Raw genomic sequence first — 22,257 nt, 5'->3', positions numbered from 1 at the left:
TTCAAAATCCATTTTCATTTCTAAAATCCATTTTCATTTTTAAAATCTATTTTTCTTAAAATCCGTTTTTGTTTTTAAAATCTATTTTCACGTTTTTGTTGACATTTGAAGTATAGGTATATACGTATTTTTCACGTTGAAGCAAATTTTCCATCAGAATTTACATAAAAATCACTGTTGTTTCCCGCCTATCGCATTAACTTTAACCGTTTTTACGGTAATTGTTTTTACAAAGATTCTCATTTCGATTCGATATTCGATTTGTGTTTTGTATCCCGGTTTTGTATATCATTTCAACTTGACCTGATAGGTTTTTTTATTTTCACCAGTGATGTTTTTATTGTAAGACTTCTTTACGTAAGTTCTTCTTCAGGCTATAACTTTAGCCGTGGTTCCGTGGCGATTTTGGTCCATCAAGGGTTCTTGGCTAATTCGGTCGGCTTACACTTTGGCGTCAAATGCAAGTTTGTGGTCAGGCTTGTCCACCGACGACGTTGTCTTGTTTACCGACAATACCCAACCCGGTACCAACACGCAGCAAAACCACGGCTATAACTTATTCTAATCAACCTTGGAGCTCTCATTTTATCAGCTGTAACGTTGATACTCAGATAAGAACAAATTATAGCTGTGGGTCTGCTGCGTTATCGTACCGGATAAGGTACTTACTGTAGGTATACAAGGCAGCGCCATATGTGTCATGTACAGGCATTCCACGCCACAGCGTAAGCCGACAGATGAAGCTAAGAACCCTTTATGCATCCAAAAATGCCGTGGAACCACGGCCAAATTGGTCATAGTATGAAGAAGAAATTGCGTAAATAAGCCTTATCATGAAAACGTTACTGGTGGAAATAAAAAAATGCCAGAATCCGAGTTACAATTCCTAGTCATGTGGTATGAGGTCAGAGGGCGAGGTCACAGGTCAACAAGTGAAAATGAAAATGCATTTTGAAAACGAAAATAGATTTTTAAAATGAAAATGGAATTTGAAAACCGAAAATGGATTTTAAAAATGAAAATAGATTTTAAAAATGAAAATGGAATTTGAAAACGGAAATGTTTTTTTAAAATGAAAATGGAATATGAAAACAAAAATGGATTTTAAAAATGAAAACAGATTATAAAACGAAAATGGATTTTAAGAAAGAATATGGAATTTTAAAACGAAAAGGAATTTTAAAAATGAAAACGGATTTTAAAAATGAAAATGAAATTTGAAAACGAAAATGGATTTTAAAATGAAAACGGATTTCAAAAATGAAAATGGATTTAAACAACTGGTTTTTAAAATAAAAACAGAAACAAAAGTGGGTTTAAAAATCGATTCCAGAACCGAAAATGGTGTTTAAAAAAAGGATTATAAAATATAAATGAGTTTTCAAAATGTAAATGAATTGTAAAAATGGTTTTATAAAACGCCATGTTGTGAGCCACCTCGGTTGCCGTATTCTACGCTACACTATGATTAATTTTGTGTCAGCTTTTGATGATTTTTTTTCATTTGACATCACTGTGTTTTACTAGAATTTGATCTGGTTGTAGAAGACTGCTCTCTATTTTTTCGTCTGTGCGTCCGTATGAGCCAGTGAAATTTTAATCTGTCAATAAATCAATAAAAAAAAAACTTTGTATTCAACAGCAAAACACAACGAGTGTGTCACAAATATTAGTAGTCTACAACTTTAATACGCATGCGCACAACTTGACATCATTGTTGGTCGTTCTTATTACCTCCATGAACCGTGGAACTATTTTCTACCTTCATGGTTGTACCACAGTGGGGGACTGTGGTTGAACCGCAGACCTTCCAGTAGAGCTCAGACCACCAATAATTAGTGGTCTGAGAGTAGAGGGATACGAAACTGCCGGCAAACATCAAAGGAAAAGACAGGATGTACGAGCTAGTTTTGCGTGAATTACATTTAGTTTCAGTTTTGTCTGCCCGGCGCGTGTGTCAAAGTTTCTTTGAAAAAGTCTTAGCTATACTTGGCACATAAAAACACGTTTTATTTGTTGTCGGTCTGTGTGAGAATTTACATTTATCTCAGACCACTAAAAATGTATGCAATACTCGAGTCTACTGTAAGGTCTATCATGGAAGGTACCTTCCATGGGTCTGTGCATGGACGTACATCCATGGTCTATGGTTGAACATCAGGTTGTCGGGAATATACATGATGTCTACATTACAATTACGTAACCACAGTGTTATCAGATAAACCAGTTGTTAATTGACCGCCACAGTGAAAGCATCGTCTTGTACATACCGTCCCTTCTTGCCTATACAGGTCTTCATTCCGTCTGATGTTCTAATACGCAGTTGTTAACATTGGATTTAGATCTCTAAAGTTTTACTGGGATTCTCGATAGTTGGGAGTATGTCCAATACAAGGAAACGGATTTCATCAGGTTCTGGCTGAACTCACGCGCACATCACTCACATCTCGGAACTCAATATATATCCATTCGGCATGAACTATATACAAGTATATTTATGCAAATTTGTCATACACCTTGTATTGCCCAGTCTCGTTACGCTATGGAAATTACGCCCTCACATTGGGACAATACTAGTAATAATCTTCCGTGTCACGCCCGGCCCAGCACGCCCGGTTTTTATCAACCAAATCAATGGTATTTGAGGTCATGCCGTAGTCACGGTGAAATTCTAATTACACCTATAAGATATATGATGAAACCTTTGTCGCCCATGAAGATTTCTAGATTATTATAGATCTATTCTGGGATACTTTGCTATATATCCACCAATCAAAACACGGCGACTCGAAAAATTAGGTAGCATTCGTTATTTGACTTTGACTGGAAAATCAATGTCCGCAAACACCACGTTTCTTCTTTAGATGGGAAATCACGACATTCCATGTCATATTTTGTGATATCTTTAATTTTTCAAATAATGTGTTAGTAAGTGCTGGCAGTGGCGGATCCAGAGGGGGGGGGGGGGCAAGGGGGCCTGGCCCCCTCCAAACGCATGACAATGCATCTGGATTAGGCATAGCATCGTCCGAATCGCACGGTCCCGTGTATTCGACCTATAGGCCTGGACCCCCCCCCCCCCGCAATACATTTTTGCTGGATCCGCCCCTGAGTGCTGGCACCATTAACATTTGAATTTAGATACTACCCTAGTAGCTGTATGCACAATTCGTCACATGTACTTATTTGCAGCGCCCTCACACAACAGACTGGAACTTTTGAGAGAACATTGACCTATTCGTCTTGAATAAATTAGCAGTGCTGTTAGCTACGTACATGTCGTAAGACTACTGCTGGCCAGTATTTTCGCACACAGTACTGCACACGTTTTACAGGTATGTGTATTGCTCACCAACGCCATTCGTGATGTAGCTGCAGTTGTGATGTCCTTGCACCCTGGTGACGGGATGCTTTTTTCGTTTTGCTATGACGATATTGTTCATATCAACTTGAAATCAGTACTGTTATTACTAGTGATATCTTCGAATAATTAGTTCATCTGTCCGAATTATAATATCCTTACCCTTCTTTGGATTATCGTATTCGGCACGACTTTACTTTACTTTGTTTTGTTTTCCAAATATTCCATATTATCAACGTGTGATAACGGAATTACCGATCGGACCCGGAAACATCGTGTCAGTAATTCCACGAACACATTTGCCGTGAAATGGTCCAGTCAATGTCAACCCCACCCTCTAAACCTCGGGGTTTTGTGGGGGATTTGGAAATTGTTGTTGTAAAATTTGCCAAATGCCCCAACTCCTGGGGCAAGAAGGATTGACAAATTCCCACCAAAAACAAACCCCCACATTTCCCCCCATCGATCGCCACTGTCCGCCATGCTTGCTCATGCTATTAATGGGATATATTACTATTCATGTTTTTTATTTCTTTTTATTTCGATTATTATTATTTTTTTAATCATTACTTTAGTCTTAATGTTTTGTTTTATTAGTCTAGTTTTTTTTAGTGTAAATATTACCATTTTAATCCCCCCTTTTAATAAAGTAAAATAAGTAAAGCCATACTTTTATTATCCCTTGTTTCGCGAACCCGCCGAATGAACAGGAGCCGAAAATGAAATAAAAATAAAAAATTATTTCAGCGTAATTTCTCGGGCCCACCGACTTGTGAGCGCAAAAAAATGCTAAAAAAAACTTATTTTTATCTTCACAAATCCAAGTTGCATTTTCGTGTTGCAGTATCATGATCAAAGTACCGAAGTCTCGCGCAGATGAGAAACAAGGTTATACATGGAATACAATTTTATTTCATTTCTTCTCTCCGATCAATGATCTCACTGACAGTTCTTTGAGAATCACACAAATCTTATGGAAAAAAAGAATTAATATTTTTTCCCGCCCTCCTCAAAAAATTTGCCTTATAAAACCTCGAGAAACAAGGAATAAAACAAGTCTGGCCTAAGCTATCAACAGAGTACTCAATGAGCGCATACGCATGCGCAGCTAGCAATGACGGGACACGAAACACGGTTATTATCCCACCTCCACGGGCACAGTTTGGCGGTAAACCCCGTCTAATGCGCCACATTTGTCCCGTATCGCCCGAGGTGGGAGGGGGTCGATGTTGACATTGACTGGAGCATAACGAGATTCAGCCTGCAGTATGATAACAAGTTAGAAAAAGCATAGCAAGCTTTACGGGTAATATTCGATTGTCTGAATTTGAACGAATTGCTAAAAATATTATGCACCGGGCGCCATAATGTTTCGTGAATTGTGAAACAGTGAGCCACGGTTACTAAATAACCGTGTGTGAGCTAACCAGCTGTATGTTCTCAACGCGCCGGATCATGCCATTACCATAAGGAGGGGAGTCGCAAGTTGAAATAAAAAAAAAAAACAAAAAAAAAAAACATGAACAATTTTGTGAAATTGCATACAATTCATTTCAACAACACACGTTTTACTACTTATATGATTATGTCATTATTTAAAATACATGATTGTTTATTGATAGTGCGCCCTCTATTAGTAAAATATTAAGGTCAGGTTAGGGAGCTCAAAGGTCAGTCATTTTTGAGTTCAGCCTTACGTTTGTTATTGTCCGATAAACCTCCACGTTTAAGCATTAAATCACAGTCCCTACGTGTGGAGGGACTGCGATTAACTGAACCCTACAAAACGCGCATCGTAGCAGATTGACACTATATGATAAAAAAATCAGTTTTACGTTTATTATGTAGATTTTAGTATGTTCTACAAATTATTAAATGTAGGATTCAATAGTAAACTTTATAAACTTTATAAACTATAAACACATGTAAATCTAAAAGCGCCACCTATTACACCTATAAATAGGTGTCCAGCCTCTGTATGGGTTATGCCAATTTACATCTCAAGTTTTTGTATTATTATCATTTTTGTAAATACATTGTACTTGTAATCACGTTATTTTCACTGTATCATTTTCAATCACAATCATTTACACACTGTATCTATTTGTTTTACAACAGTTGTCCTGAAGAAGCCCTAATTCTAGGGTGAAACGTTGAAAGGAATAAACATCCTTATTACAGAACTGACCAGGTGTATTGTTGTGACAATCTTTGTGTTATTTTCATATATTAATACCAATGCAGCAATTAAAATTGAAAATAAAAGGACAGAAATATTTAATATTAATGAAGGTGTGAAATAGAGATATGTAGTAAGTTCATTGTTTAGCCTATTTATTATTGACCTAATACCTTGTTAGATTCTTGTAAAGAACCATTAAATCTAGCCATTTAGACAATCAATTAATTCTATGCAGATGACTTGACTATTTCACACAATAACAACATCTTTATCAAGTTATTTAATTCCAAAATCAAACCAATATTGTTATATGGTGCAGAAACCTGTGTGCGCCTGTTCCACTGATAGCTGAAAAACCATATGTTTATTGGGGGGGGGGGTGATGCATATATGTGCATATTTGAGCTAGGTTCAAGTCAGTACTATATGTATATGATAATATTGGTGTTTTGTATTTTCGAAACAGGGACCATCTGACTGTCCATCTGCAGTCATATTTCAGAACCATGTGGACCAAATCTGTTCATTCTTTTTATCTGTCCAGTACTTCATCTGGGACATATGGCCACTGGCACCCTTTTTTTTGAAAATGTGGTACCTTAAGCATGCTTTGTCAGTTTTTATTCATATTTGGTACATACATTATACATGTTAGGATACATGTCTAGGACGATTTGTTGCGCGATTGGATAACAAATGGCCAACTGATAATGGCCATTTTGTTTTTGAAAATGATGGCCGACTGGCAGCCATTTTGTTTTTGGAAAATGTGCATACGTTTATGATTTTTTGTCCAAATTTGGTACATACATTGTGCATTTTAGATTACATGTCCATGACAATTTTGTTTTACAGTCAGATCAAAGATTGCCAACTGGCTGCCATCTTGCCTTTTGACTATACTATATCTCGAAGGCTTATGGACGATTTTCATTCATATTTGGCACATACATCATATATATACATGCATCCATCTTGCTTTTTTGAACAGGGTCTGTCGATTTTCATCCAAAATTGATACACAAATTGTTGAGATACATATACATGATGATTAATTTCGTGTTTTGTATCTCTTTACATGAGCTTGGACATATGAAATTCAGTTTGGATACAAAAAATGCATTGAATAGCATATCCTGTTTAATTTCTAAAATTTAATAGATCTAATTTCTATTGATACTAGACCGGCCAATTATTCACTCTAAATTATTATGTCCATATTATTTTTTGCATGAATAACATTTCCCCTTATTCCAACGGGGACACTAACAATGACTTGTACATTTATTATTCATTAAGCACTGATTTTTTTTCTTTCAACAGCAGCTAAAATTGGCGTAGGCAGTTTATTTGGTAATAAAATAGAGACAAAAATGTTTTCTTTCGGATCATCAACTTCTGCCACACCGACTGTCAACATAGGAGACCTGGCGGAGACCTCTGGAATAAAAACAACTAGCACAAGTAAGTGCTCTTTGTAAACATTTCAAAATGTTTTTCCTTCAACGGCGTTTGTTCTCATTGAAGTCTAAGTTAGTGTCGAACATTTGGTTCAAGAAGAAAAATTCTGAGGCAGTCGAAATTTTGCATAACCAAACACAACCAAAATTTGTTGAAATTTTAGAAGCTAATTAATTACAAATACCTGCCAAACATTTAGGTGGTTTATTAGAGGAGACAACATTTTATAGTAAATCAATAATCACATTTGTTACTTTTGCAGGATCATTAACATAAACTTTACTTTGATAAATGACACACGTGTATCATTTACGTTGATATATGTACTACCAATGATGAGAATAAGGTATTTATTAACTAATCAACATCGATGTGAAATCAGAAAAATCCATGTAAATCATGTATAATTGAAAATTGATTTCTAGTTGTAGCTATATCCCTTCCTGTCGTAGTCAACAGTTTCCGATTTTCCAACTTTACCCAAAATGAAACTGTGCCACCAAGGTTCTGCGCATGCGTCACAATCACTAACTTCGAAGCAGAAGGATCCAGCAAAAAAGAAAGGAAACTAGACTAAAAGCTACGTATTTTAACAAAATAATGCCTCAAAAGAAGAAAGCAAAAACCATAGGAAAAATGAGACCCATACGACAGACAGGAAGGTTGACAAGATGCTAACGTTGAACAAAAAACTCGTGGAGTCTCAGGACCTCATTATCCAAGATGGCGACCTCGAGAAAGCCACGGAACTCGCGGAAGATCAGAGTTAAGCGGTAGTCCTCAGACTGGAAATTGAGGTATATTTAAACCAGATGAAAGATCGCATCGACGAAGTCGAGAAAATTCTAGAACACGTGACCAAAGCAGCCGACGAAGAAGAACTGGCGGACAAAATAAAGAAGCTAGAAAACAGAATAAAGATAACAGAAATAAAGAATGAAGATTTGGGAAACAGAGGGAGAGGAATAAACCTAAACTTCTTCAACTTTGAAGAAGGAATAGAAAGAGAAGAGAACTCCTGTGGCCAGTTTATAGTAAAATTCATCATATCCACATGGGAGTGAGGGACATTAGAGAACGCATGGCCATCCACCACGCACATAGGGTACCAGCGCAGCCACTTCGATCAGGAAACCATCAGGGAAACCACGGGCTATGAAGGTGGGATTCGTGGACGCCAGTATTGCCAGAAATATTTTGTTCGCTGCTCCTAAATGTTTTCGGAACAACCCTTATGCAGGAAAGGAAATATTCGTGACCGACGATGTGAGCAGGGGTGTACTAAACGAAAGAAAAAAGACTTTCAAAGTAAAAACCCAAAGGAAAAGTGTTACATAGCGTGGCGTGTACCGGCGACTTGCATGATCGAAGACGACAGAGGAAAAATGAAGGCCGTGATGGTAAAAGACTTGCCAACTATCAGTTAAGACTTTTATTATATGAAGCACTCATGGGCATTTACATTACACAACTTATAATTAGGGCCACAAGGAAATATTTACAATTAGATAGGCAACATAAATATGAAATAATATTCATATTGAGTACCTGGGAACCGTCCCATGCTGCAGTACTATACTGTTTCTTCCAGTTATCGTGTGTCCTTTGGCGTTGGCCAATGTTTTGTTTGTTTTTTTGTGTTACTTTAAAAAATTCAACTTCGCAATTTCCTGTAAAACCAAGTACAAACATGTGCACTCATGGAAGAGCAGTTATCTCAATGTTAGAAGCCTCAGGGACTACAATAAGAGAAAGGAAACTTCTAATTTGATGAAAGAAAAACATTTTGATATAGCATATTTGTAAGAAACACATATCACCTTCTCAGATGAGATTTTCTGGTCTTCTCAATTTAAGGGGGAATGTATTTATGCACATGGAACTACCACCAGCAGAGGAATGATGATAAAGTTAATAAACTAACACAGGATACTGATGGGAGAATCCTAATTATTCAAATTGATAACTTTCAATGTATTCTACTAAACCCAATAGAAAATCACCACATGCCAAATTTTTAACTAAATTAAAAATTAGATTAACCAATATGATGCTAGATCCAAGGGAACCCTCAAACCTGGACTAAATCGGTAGACATTTTTGAGGATAACACTGAACAATTTAGCTTATTTGACATTTGGCGAATAAGAAATGAGAAAAAAAGCAGTTTACTTGGCGTACAAAACTACCTACCATTCAACAAAGCAGACTGGACTACCTAATAATCTCAGATGTTTTGCAAAATATTGTTAAAAAAGTTGAAATTATAACAGAATTGGCTTTAGATCACTCCGCTGTTTGGCTGCATTTAAAAAAATCTTGTCAGAAACACAGTCCAGTCCTGCTCAGTGGAGGTTCAACTCCACTCTAACCAAAGATAAAGAGTATCATGGGAACCTATTAAAGGAAAAGATTAAAAACTGACAGGAAGAATTTAAAGATATAGATAGAAGTCATTTATGGGATTTAATTAAATACCAGATTAAACAACTTACAATTGATTACACTAAAGAAAAAGCAAGAAATTGTAAACAGGAAATTGAAAACTTGGAAAAAACAGCTTAAAGATACTCAACAAAGGTGTAGTGACAGCTCAAAATGAAGAAAATTATAGCAATATAAAATAATTGAAAAGGAAACTAGAAGAGCATGATAATTATAAGGTAGAAGGTGCTATAATAAGATCACGGGCTAGGTGGTACGAAAAAAAACACACAAAAAAACTACAAATATTTTCTGAATTTAGAAAAAAACTAAAACAAAAAGAAATCCTGCATCAAACAATTAAAAGTAGAAGGGGACAAAACTATAGAACAACCAAATAAAATTTTAACAGAAATAACATCCTTTTACTCCAGGCTTTACTCAAATAAGGATTCGACAGAGGCCATTAAATTTCTTAATAATACCGCAATTCCAGTGCTGGCAGAAAGTTCACGGGCATGTGAGGGACTTCTAATCTCAAGGGAAATTGTTGATACATTAATGTCAATGAAAGAAAATAAAAGCCCAGGAAACGATGGCTTAACGGTTGAGTTTTATAAGGCATATTGGCCACTGGTAAGAAATCAAGTTGTAAACTCATTAAATTTGGCCTTTGAGCAGGGAGAATTATTTACCTCTCAGAAACAAAGTATCATTACACTAATAGAAAAACCTGGACGAGATAAACGTTTATTGAAAAACAGGAGGCCAATTTCACTAATGAATGTGGATGCAAAATTGGCATCCAAATGACTTGTGAAGCGTTTGGAATCTGTTCTCGTTGAATTAATTGGTGAAACCCAGGCAGCTTTTGTTAAAGGCCGCAATATTAGTGATTATGCAAGATTAATTAGTGAGGTGTATTACTACATAGAACAAACTGGTAAGGAGGCCCTGCTAATAGCAGTAGATTTTGAAAAGGTCTTTGATACGGTCAGTTGGGAGTATCTTGATAGGGCATTAGAGAAATTTCAATTCGGTCTTCAATTTCAAAAGTGGGTGAAATCATTGTATACAAACATTGTATGTTGCGTGACGAATAACGGATATAGTACGGGGTACTTTGGATGGCAAAGGGGAGTCCGACAAGAAGACCCTCCGAGGCTCTTCATTTTAGTTTTAGAAACCCTTCTGTTTAAAACAAGAAATGAAAGGTATTATCATATCCGGAAAAGAAATTAAAGAAGCAGCATTTGCGGATAACATGTCATGCTTCATTTCAAACAGAAAATCTGCTGAGGTGCTATTTAACATGTTGGGGGATTTTGAGAAATGCTCAGGGCGGAGAATTAACATAGACACAAAGACAGACAAGATAAACTGTTCGGGGTTAAATGGCCCACATCTCCTATCAAAATTGCAGCAATTTACTTTTCTCACAACCAAAAGGAAAATAGATGTTAAAAAAGATATGGACAATATGACAATTATTTTGAACTCTTGGAGGAGCAGGACAATTTCTCTTTTTGGCAAAGTCCAAATTATTAAAACTTTTGGTATATCCCAGTTCACTTATATTATGAGTAATACTGCAGTTTGGAATGAATTTATTCAAGAGGCTCAAAATACTGTGTATAATTTTATATGGGAAGGAAAAGACAGAAATGCACGTACAGCTATGATAGGGTGTGTGGGCCAGGGCGGTTTAGGTATTCCAGACATGAATATCCTCAAAAGGCAACATAGGCTACTGTGGATTAAAAGATATATGGATACACATTATGAACATCCTTATAAACTGTTTATAAGCAGTAGGTAGTATCATCTTCCAATGTAATTATAAAACAAAACTTAAATTTGGGAAGCTGAAACTAAAATGAGTTACAGAAACACAAAACAAATAATTTGGAATAACGAAAATATAAAAATAGCCGGGAAACCTACTTTTTTTATAGAGCATTGGCTGAAAACGGAATTAACGAGTTTCAGACTTGTTTAACGAGAATGTTCTTATAAAATGAATAGTCTCTATTACATAAAATAAAATGGATTGGCTTTCCCTGAAAATCGAATATACAAAAACAATGCCATAGATGAGATAAGCTTATCAGTGTCTGGAATCCCAACACCACTTGGAGGGATTGCAAAACCCTATATAAAAAGGAATTAATAGATAGGAGATTCATCCCTCCAGTGATCTGAGTCAAAAGAAACTTGAAGAGGTGCTGAAACTGGGCCTAATAGAATTAAGTAAAATGTATAAAAAAAAATGATAAAAATGAGTATCAACAGCAAAACACGTGAATTTCAGTTTTAGCTTTTACATAACATTCTATATACAAATGACAAACTTCATAAAATAAACCTAGAAACAGATGTGCATATTTTGTCAGGAGAATCCAGAAACCCTGGAACATATCTTCTATGAATGTGAATATGTGGTTGCACTTTGGAAAGACCTACTTTTAAGTTGGGGGAAATATTAAAACAAAATTCACCACCGAGCAGAATGTGCTTAATAATATCAGATCCAGGCGAATCGCTGACAATAAATTTTATTAGCCTGTTAGTTAGGAAACATATTTACCACAGTAAAATGAATGACACAAAACCCAATTTCAAGGGTATTCTAACATACATGAAAAGAGTATATCAGTGTGAAAGTTTTGAGAAATGTCACTTTGAAAAAAACTTTGAGCTACACAGGAATATAAGCATAACTTCTTTATCCACAGATATGTAAATTCCTAAATATTAAAATACAAAAAAAAACAAAAAAAAAACTGCCACCAAACTTCAAACAAAGAGAGGAAGTCATACAAATGCCATGCTTTGAATGCAGTAAAACGCGTACTTCTAAATTATTCCTTTTTACAAATGTATGAATTAATGGCATGGTATGGTAATGGCAATCGGGATTTTGTTGGCTGTTTTGTTATTTCATAAATAGATTGTTTACTAATTGTATTTACTAGTGGATTAGAGATTTGTAAGATAGAGAGTTTGTATTTTTTTCGGTAACAAGAAGAGAACAAGAAAAGTGGACAGTTACCTCAGCTGGCCGTTTGGACGAATAAAGCTGGATTATCTGTAATGAAGTAATGTGTATTCCTTTGGGTCGAATCTGGTGAATTATTTACCTGCGTTGTGCAGCAATGCCCTCTGGCATACGGGGTATACTTGCATGCAAATGAGGATCCTCAAAGTACAGGTCAATAATATTTGTTTTAATAAAATGTATTTATGTTATGCTCAGAAATATAAACTATGATAATACCATCCACATACCAATAAATGATTTTGGACATTTGGGTAGCAAGCGTCACATTCCCTATTAAATTAATATGTTTAACTTTATCTGATACTTAGTGCTTCTTTCATGTTTTTATAAATAACAATCAAACATAGCTTTTAAAATCGTGTTTCAATGAGAAATCTAGTCATCCTTTCAGGGCATGAAATCAAGTTTTTGTTCTTATTGAACTGAAATTGATTATGATCATTTTTATTCATATTTTAGCTTATTTATTATAACTGAAATTCAACACACAAGATAGCTAAATGGTAAATTCTAATTTCAATTACATGCAAATTACATATATCACTAAAATCACTGTTGACATGCGATTTATTTGACTTTGACTCGCACATAACACGATATTAGCATGATCGGAAAGTCAACACTTCTGCTTTTAATCCTATTATAACTGAACATGATTGATTCTGATCTTATCTAACCATGGTTAATTTCAATATGTAACTCATATACATGTTATTGAAGATGTTATTTACACAAACGTACTGTAAACTGTTTCAATTAAAGTTTTGTGAATTTTACACATCGTAGGAAATCCAAAAAATACTGAGATCTGTAAAACAACTATTCACTGTGATCTTCACTGGGATCCTAGGTATTCACAGTGATTTACACTGGGGTCCTAAGGAGTCACAGTGGCTTTACCTTGGACTCTAGAGAGTCACAATGACTTTCTCTCAAACACTCAAACTTTTATAGTGCTAAAAATGTGAAGGCCCAAGTAGAGTATATGGCAGAAATGTGTTTCTATCATGTTGGATTTTGCAAAGGATTATATGTGCTATTAGCAACTGTAAACTTCTCATGTTTTCAAGCAACGTTTTTTGAATGGTTATATTGTTGGACTTTCAATTAATATCATTGGGAAGATTGTTTTGGGTTCCAAGCTGTCGTCTGTCTGTAAAAATCTTAGGTAGGAAAGTGTATCTGACTTCCATTCATTCATTCTAATTTATATTTTATTATTTTCCATATCACAGTGGGAAAAACATGCATGAGAACGAGAGAGGTTTGCAGTTTCCCTCTATTGTTAATTTCTATCTCTAATCCTTTGCAAGACCCAATACGGTAGAAACACATTTCTGTTCTATATGCTTCTAAGGAATAGAGATTACTAGTATCTTCTTGCAAGTCTCGCTGGAAAACAGCTCCAGCCCAGCTTCTGTGTTATCGTGTTTACTGCAATTTATACATCAATTATGTTATACCAAAGTAGATGTATGTGACTATGAATATCACAGCAGTGATTCAATGTTGTATTTATGACAATAAATAATGTAAAAAAGTTTGGTTCTATCGAACAATGCTAAAACACATGAACCGCTAAAGCTGCTAAGCTTGAATAATTAACTGTTGTCAATCAATGTCACATGACGTGGATGCACTAAACATTTACATAGTTTCTAATGCATTGCTCATCACCACAATGGGTTCAACGAATACAATGAAAATCATGTTTGCATATTTGAAATGTCTTTTCAAAGGGTACAAGCCAGAAATAACCATAGTTGTTTGAAATGAAATTAACACTGTGTTTATTGTTTTTCTCTGTTCCGAATGGCACGTGGTATAATAGATCGTATTCAGAAAATAATGTAGCGTACAACTGTAAATGGAATGGAAATTTTGAGTCATTCATGGATATATTTAAAAATAAAAATAAAATCTTTGGCAGTACTTATAGTTTGTGTTGTCTTATGTGTTGAACTGTAAATCATTTCAGTTCATGGGAAACATTTTTTGTGACTATCAAGTGATCTGGGAAAACCCACAAAATGTTCCTACATTCACTCATGATATACTTGGTTGAAACTTATGGGCATAGTTCAATCTTGGCCCTAATTTGGAAAATGTTGTAGCAGCGAATATTTTATTCAGATTCATAACTCTTTAAATGCCATCATTATTCTGCCACAAATGTTGGTACAACATTTTGAGCACGTTCTGTGTGTTTTTTTTTCGACAGAGGTGTAAATTACTTTGTTAATTTTGGATTAAATAAAGATATCTTTTATTTTTGGTTTTCAGATTTTTAAGGGTTAAATTTTGCGAATGGTGAAAAAAGTTGACTTTAACAATAATATGATTCATAGTGATGAATCACAGTGATATTCACAAAAAAATGTTCTCACTAATGCCATAAAATGCTCAAATCCCATGAATTGAAAGGGTTTTACAGTCACTGTATTTGAAAAAGTGTTCTGAAGACATGGCTTCTTTAGGCTGATCTCAATAACATGTTTAATTTGCTGTTTGTTGTGTTCTAATTAGGTGGTGGTTTTACCTTTGGCAGTCAAACCACATCGTCAGGTTTGTTTAGAACAGCTGGCACTTCAGACACCACGGGTACAACAGGTTTGTTTGCCACACCGTTCACATCTACTGCCAGTGGTAAAGGCTTTGGTGCTAATTGTGAAGGTACATGATTATTCAAATGGTTTTATTAGTGTGTTAGTACTATTGTATGACATAGATGATGGTAGAAATATACATGAATATATTCAAAGCATTTTCCCGATATGCCCATTTTGCAATTTGGAACAGAAGCGAACCTCTGTGCGTCCATGAACCTCTGTGCGTTCATTGGAACACTATTCTAATTTGTTGGCAAAATGAAATTCAAACAAACAAAGTAACAAAATAAAATAAGAAGTTCAAGTCACCAATGTTTGGATGCATTGAAATTCATTGACACTTGAAAGTTTCCCGGAATTTGTGTCGACCAATGCAGACAAATAAACACAATGATCTATGGTTGTCCAATAAAACTTGAAATTCTGAATGATCTCAGAGTGCAACTTTAATGCCTTATGAACTTCATCTTCAATTTATTGAGTTCAACTAATATAATCAAACATACATCTATATCACAAGTTAGTTATACCACATGTAATCATTATACAGTCATGTGTGCACTTCTAAAATCATGCAAATTTCACAAGTCTAGTTTATTGACTAAGTTAGGGGGTATTCTGAGGCCTTTTTGGTATTAAGGGGTAAAACATATGTGTCCAAAAGAATGTTTTGTCATTTGTTCACTATTTTAGTATGCAGGAACTCAATGGACTAAATTTAACTGTGTATTACTTGTGAAGTGGTCAGTGTTAAGCAATTGTAAGAGCAATTTCAGTTATTAGCAGAAAGAGGTAATTTGGTTGCAATTGCCAAATAAATGAAGGTTAACTTACGGCATAGGTGTACGTTGCAAGACTAATAAAGAATTCTTCTACCAGTGGTAAAAGTAAATTATATTTACAATCGTTCACTTGTAACTTACTGTGGCTACCCCAATTCATCTGTAATGGTATAATTTGTTGTTGTTGTCATTACATTCAGGTACAGCAGGAAGTGGTGGTCTATTTGGTCAGACGGCTGCCACAGCACCATTTGGACAAACTAGAACAACACCCACTGCTGGACTTTTTGGTGCTGGTGGGTTTGATGCCAATGTTCCCACAGGTACAACTATAAAATTCAATGTAAGTACACAGTCTGCATTTATTTACTTATTAATTAATGTTTGGATCATTCCGGAACCGAGTATGATATGTATGTATAAATCGTGCGTTTTCAATACAAACAGGGATTATGTCATTGACAACTAATTGTTTATTATGCATAACCTGATACATATTCTTATACTGTTTTGCATATTTCTTGACAGCCTCCTATGGTTACAGATATAATGCAGAAGAGGGGTGTTTCCTCCAATATCAACACAAGACATCAATGTATCACAGCTATGAAAGAATATGAAAGTAAATGTTTGGAGGTAAGAAAAACTAAGTCATACAAACAAATTCCAAACTAAGTGTGCCAATGATGCAGCGTGGATTTATGAAAGTGTAGTGATTCTTCACGGATGAAGCCAACGTTGTTTAGAAATTCAACATTGTAAAATGTGATTGACCATATTTACTTTATTAGAAGGTTTTATTTCATACCTGATTATTATTATTATTATGCTACTTATATTGACCATTGACACATCTTTTCCATTTACATAAGCGATTACCATGCTAATAGAGTAATTATGGTATGTAGGTTTTAGTGATAGATACTTTTGAATAGTATTGTATCTTACTTGTCAGGAATTGAGACTTGAGCACTACGGAGCAAACCGTAAAAGTTTCTTTTTGGTGAAGGAGTCTGGATTACTTGGAGCAGGTGGCTCCAGAACACAGACAGATACAAGTAAAGGATTGTTTGGAGCTACCGCTATTGGCACTACTGGTGGCTTTGTCGGTCAAAATAAAACATTTCCTGCAGGTATGTCAGTTTATTCAAGTTTCACCAAAAGGAAACTAAAAATTTACAGACTGTGTATTTTTTTATTACCCATAATACATTGCTAGTAACATACAAGACTGTTTAGCTTTACCTTTGAAGAGCTCTTGCATTGAATGAAATGAAACCCCTAATGATATTTTATAAAAGTTGAAAAGTCTTGTTAAACAATAATAGGACAAGTAACCTGTAGAATGCTGTGTGGGTAATATTTTTATATTGATTTTTGTTGCATTTGCAGCAAATAGTTACCAAACAATGAGAAATCTATAGGATTGGATATACCTCTCAGCTGGCTTCACATGCATAGTTCAAGACTGCCTAACCGGTGCTTATACCAGGATTTAGTTGCAGCACTGTGGTCTGTGGTTACAGCTTCATTTTCCGAGTAATCACAAGAAATTGACATTACAATAGAAAATAAAAGACTGGCACTCCCATACAATTAATAGCAAGTGAAATTCCTGGAATTGAAACATAGATTTTGAAGTCACTGGTGTAGGCATTGAATAACTTCAAGTTGGCATAAAGACGAGGTAGTTTATTTAATCAGTGCTGAACTAGAGGTTGAAATTATAATTAAGTTCGTTGTCATATAATTTGTTTATTTAAATTTCTCCTGAATTCAAATAGAATACACTGGTGAAAGGATGTTTTTGAGGTGTGGTTACATTGTGTGTGGAGTGGTAGGGTTGGGTGTCATATATTTTTTTCATTTTCAACTCTCATGAAATCACACAGAATTTCACTTAATTTATTTTCGATGAAAAGTTTTCAAGCATACGGTGTGAATCAAATTTTCACTGTGCTGTGTCAAGTCTCAATAGAGTATGAGGGAAATGGCATTTTCACTGGAATTTATTTTAGCGGAAAAATGTTCACAGTGAAAGGAAGTATTCCACATTATTACATATATACTGCAGTTTATTTTGATTCGTCCCTGAAATCAAAATCGGTACTTCCACACCCCATATGCAAATGAGGTCTGAGAGCGAATAAAGTAGTCCGTTCAAGAGTAGCGTTTTTCGAAACATAGCAGAAATAAACAATATTTAGAAGTACAATACTTTACGTTTGGGTACATGAATATATTTGCCGAGTGAAATGAAATTTGAACAACAGTAATGGTACTTCTAAGCAGTAACTTATTTTGACTAAAACTAATTTGCATATCACCCATGCAATGATGTTTTTGGTATTTTCACGGTCAATATGCAAATGAACATGGTACTGGCGATTCGCTCCACTTGGATTGCCCTTAAAATCACTTTAATTTTGTGTATCTGTGTGTGTGTGTGGTTTCTAGTGTTTTCACGTATTAATTCTTCTGTGATTTGTTTGGCTTGGCCGATTTCGCTCAAACTTAGCAGGTAGGTCACACCTTCACCCTAGTTATCAGGAAATGTATCTCCTACAAATTTTGGATACAACACCTCAGACATAGCTCATTTTGCTCAGCTTGAGTGTGGGCACAAAGTTACTATTGGTAAAATCTGAAAACAAATTCTGACCACCATTTCCATGGAAACAGCCAACAACTGGATTTTTTAATACCTCCACGCCAAATGTATGGACGTAGCTCATTCTAATCCGCTTGAGTGTGGGCAACAATTTACTGAGACTTTTTTTGGCTTGGCTAATTTTGTTTATAATTGACAGGCAGGTCGTACCGTCACTAATTGGCAACACAATCCTGGTCCACAGCTACCATGGCAACAGCCAAAAACTGTTTTTTGAATACTTTCGACCCCAAATTTGTTACCTCCCACTAGTCTTGTATTCATGCCTTTTATTTTGGCTACGTTGCACACCGGTAAGAGATCACCGACGCCGACATTGTTACACTGTATCAACGTAATCCCGACGCAACTTTGAACTTTGAATGAACTGTAAATGCTGCCTGCAATCTAGAAAATACTGTCGGTTGGAAATAATAAATTTAAGGGATTGTTCAGTTACTCTGGCCTGGGGGCGGCAGATTCCATTTTGTCAGCTGTAAATCTCAGTTGACCCACCCCTATCAACAAAAAAAAGTGGGCGACCCCCTAACATTATATTTTAAAACATGCTGACCACCCCGAAAAACAAAGAAATATTAACAGTTTTGGCTCTGACATGATTACAAAATGTATGATGTGCATTGAAAATATCGTGGTTTGCCGTAATTTTTAGTGTTTGCATTTAATAGACCAGTCACCTTAGGAGGGGAGGGGAAGCATAAAGCCAAAAAACGACTACAGAAAAGGCTGCAGGAAGTAGGGAAATCTATGTTGCTAAAGATAGTAAACAAAAACAAAGCTGTGGAGTACTCGCTTGATAAACGCCCTTATAAGATAGGAAAAGAGGATTTGAATCTAGGCGGTTTGAAAACTAATTTGGATTTAATATATCTTTTATATCTTATAGACCAGGAAAGCTTTACACCTGAAGCACAGTCTGTGCTTATGAAAACAAAGAACACTTTGATTTTTGTATAAATTTGTGTTGGATTTTGGTATTTTACAGAGCAAAATATGCATATTTAAAAGTTAAAAAAACAAAAAAACTATTTATTTATATACATGAATCCATTTAACCTTTTTTGATTTGCAGAACAAAAATTGTCACTGCTCTTTGTACTAATTGCTGTGTTTTTCCGTCTCCAGCTACAATTGGATAAATCCAGTAAATATCTTATACAATGGTGACTTCAGACTTTAAATAAAATAATCTGATATCACATGGACTTGGGATGTGTTCAAAATTTAACTGTATAATTGCATGGGGCCCTGCCGCATTGCATAATCTGTTAGTTATTTGTCAACTTCAACCCCAAAATATTTAGCCTATAACATTTTTTGCATCAACAAATTTATAGGCAATATGGGTAATAGTTATTATTAAGAACACATTTGTACGATTAACTTTTTAATCTATTGTTCTGAAATAAAATTTAAAAAAATATATGCATAAGCGCGTGTGTGAATTGTGGAAAACAGGGTGACCCCCCCCATTCGCAAAATCAAAAACAGGGTAACCCCCCTACTGATCCACCCCCAGGCCGAAGTAACTGACCAATCCCTAACAACAGCATACGTCCTAGCAATAAAATAAAATAAAATGACTTCTAAGGACTGAATGTTTTTTTTGCGAACTTTGTATACGGTGCCCGGTTTTAGTTATAAACCGACGTTAGCTTCACGTTCATGTCCTACCATGGCAACAGCCGAAAACATATTGCTAGTTTTTTTTTAGTGGAGTGGATCGCCAACTGCCTTGTTTTCATTGGCAAAATCGTTCAGCAACATATTTGGCATATTAGGTGTACATCACATGGACTACTACGATTGAGAGAACTTAATGTATGTTGAATGAGTTTTATAAACCCCGAAGGGCTCTTGGAAGATCCACCCGCAGTAAAATTAGCGATTGCCATGGAGGCGCAACCATCAACATCAAAATCCCAGGAGGTTTCTGCTGGCGACGTTACCCAGTTCCAAATAAAGATCACCAACGCCAAATAAGCAACATTTTAACCGGTAATCAAGATTAATTCAATCCACGGCTAACAAGCAACATCACAAGTGAAGTTGTAGGGTGAAGCTCAGCGACTACTGCTGACAACGTAAGTCATGCTTGCGTGCCTTCACCATTGTATTCAAACGAATCACGTGGTGTGTCGTTCTCTTTCAAACCCGGGATTCGATCAATAGGGGAGTTTCAGTAAAAAAACACATTGCAAATCAAGCAAATTCAACATTTTCAAACCAGTATACTAAAACAGAAATGCTCAGCGATGCAAAAGAAGGATAGATGTTACTTTTCATTATACACATCTCTGTTGATACAATCCCTCACATATTCTATTCCCAGTTATACCTGCGTAAATGGATAGCCTCTTTTGATGTTGACATTCAGACTAAAATCACGTGACAGGCTGTTAAAATTGGCTGTTGCATACACTTTCGCCGGTCTGGAAAATGTGTTTAGTTAGCTCTCATTCAAGTAACAATGCAGATTTCCCAGTGGGAGTGAAACTATTCGACTCTGCCATTAAAAAATAGGGGTGTTTTGAGCAAAAAAACGGATAACCCTGGAGTGCACACAACACACTGAATTTCGGAACAAATCTTGCATTATTTACAGCAGCAGAATACCACAGAAATATCAGACGAAACATGGAAACACTCTATATATGTATTTCGGCCTGAACCCTCTCTATTGCAATTCCAGGAATTACCCCCCATATGTGCAACCATTTTCCACCTTGGTACCACCCAAGCCTGAAAACAAAATCTTAATACCACGCTGAAGCGTTTGGTAATAAGAAATTACATTTTGTAAACCATTTAATTTTGGCTGCTGGGAATTTTCTTGATGGATGATTTTATAGCATGTAGGAAGGCAAAAGTCACTGACACTCGGGATTCTTACTGACTCACAGAATTCAGGAAAATTTCTCTCTTGCGAAATAACAGTATATAATTCATATCACTATATGTTCATTAATGCTAAGAAACGACACTAGAGACCAAGTCTTGGCTGAGAGCAGAAGGGGTGTGAGCCACGGTCAAGCATGGTCGCCGAAACCTGCTCCGTGATGTGAGTCGCAGATTTGATTCATATCATGGAGAGATTGGCATGATACTTGATCGAGGCCAGTCAACGCAGGGGTCACCACCCGACCGTTGATCATTAAAGTACATAACTGTGATGTTGCTCGTGATATATAAAATGCGAGAGGTGGTGGTCACGACTGAAAGTGAAATAAATGATACAAACATGTCAAGGTAAATGTCCAAAGCGAAATATAGTTCATGTAAAAAATGAAATTAGGTAATAACGAGCAAGTACAAAGTTGGATGGTCAAAGGTAGCACCATGGCATAACACAAGTACGTAGATGTGGCAAACGAAATGCCAGCGGGGGAGTCATGTGGGGTTGAGAATCCACAATAAGTACTGAGAAATAATTTTTAAACTCATAGTTGCTGTCGACATAGGAAGTAAAGTAAGCAAATAACACCGAATAAACGGCAAGGTAAAGACTATGTCTAATTATAGTAAATACGTACTGCGTGCGTGACTCGAACCGGCGCTCGCGTACGGCACCTAATCGCCTAGCTTCACGCCACTACACGTCTTCCCCTCGGCCACCGGGCATCCCCAAAAAAGGATGCTTAATAACCGAGCTTATTACGTGCAGAGAACGTGAAACCCGTCCACGCGATACGCGCCACACAGCATG

At 35.9% G+C, this 22,257-nt stretch overlaps 1 protein-coding gene across 2 annotated transcripts in view; it reads left to right on the top strand.

The window, feature by feature from the left end:
* Positions 1 to 5,509: 5,509 nt before the first annotated feature.
* LOC146746641 (uncharacterized) overlaps positions 5,510 to 22,257 on the top strand; it is a 32,840-nt gene continuing 16,092 nt past the window's right edge. For both annotated transcript variants that reach the window (XM_085498508.1, XM_085498507.1), the window contains exons 1-6: positions 5,510 to 5,673; positions 6,867 to 7,007; positions 15,016 to 15,162; positions 16,081 to 16,223; positions 16,409 to 16,516; positions 16,836 to 17,013. In XM_085498508.1, coding sequence (XP_085354634.1) covers positions 6,917 to 7,007; positions 15,016 to 15,162; positions 16,081 to 16,223; positions 16,409 to 16,516; positions 16,836 to 17,013 — 667 coding nt within the window. In that variant the 5' untranslated portion in view covers positions 5,510 to 5,673; positions 6,867 to 6,916. The remainder of the gene's footprint in view (positions 5,674 to 6,866; positions 7,008 to 15,015; positions 15,163 to 16,080; positions 16,224 to 16,408; positions 16,517 to 16,835; positions 17,014 to 22,257) is intronic.

Source organism: Saccoglossus kowalevskii, chromosome 4 (assembly GCF_978046115.1).
Source record: "Saccoglossus kowalevskii chromosome 4, keSacKowa6.1, whole genome shotgun sequence".
Classification (NCBI taxonomy): domain Eukaryota; kingdom Metazoa; phylum Hemichordata; class Enteropneusta; family Harrimaniidae; genus Saccoglossus; species Saccoglossus kowalevskii.
This window is presented reverse-complemented; position numbering and strand designations above follow the sequence as displayed.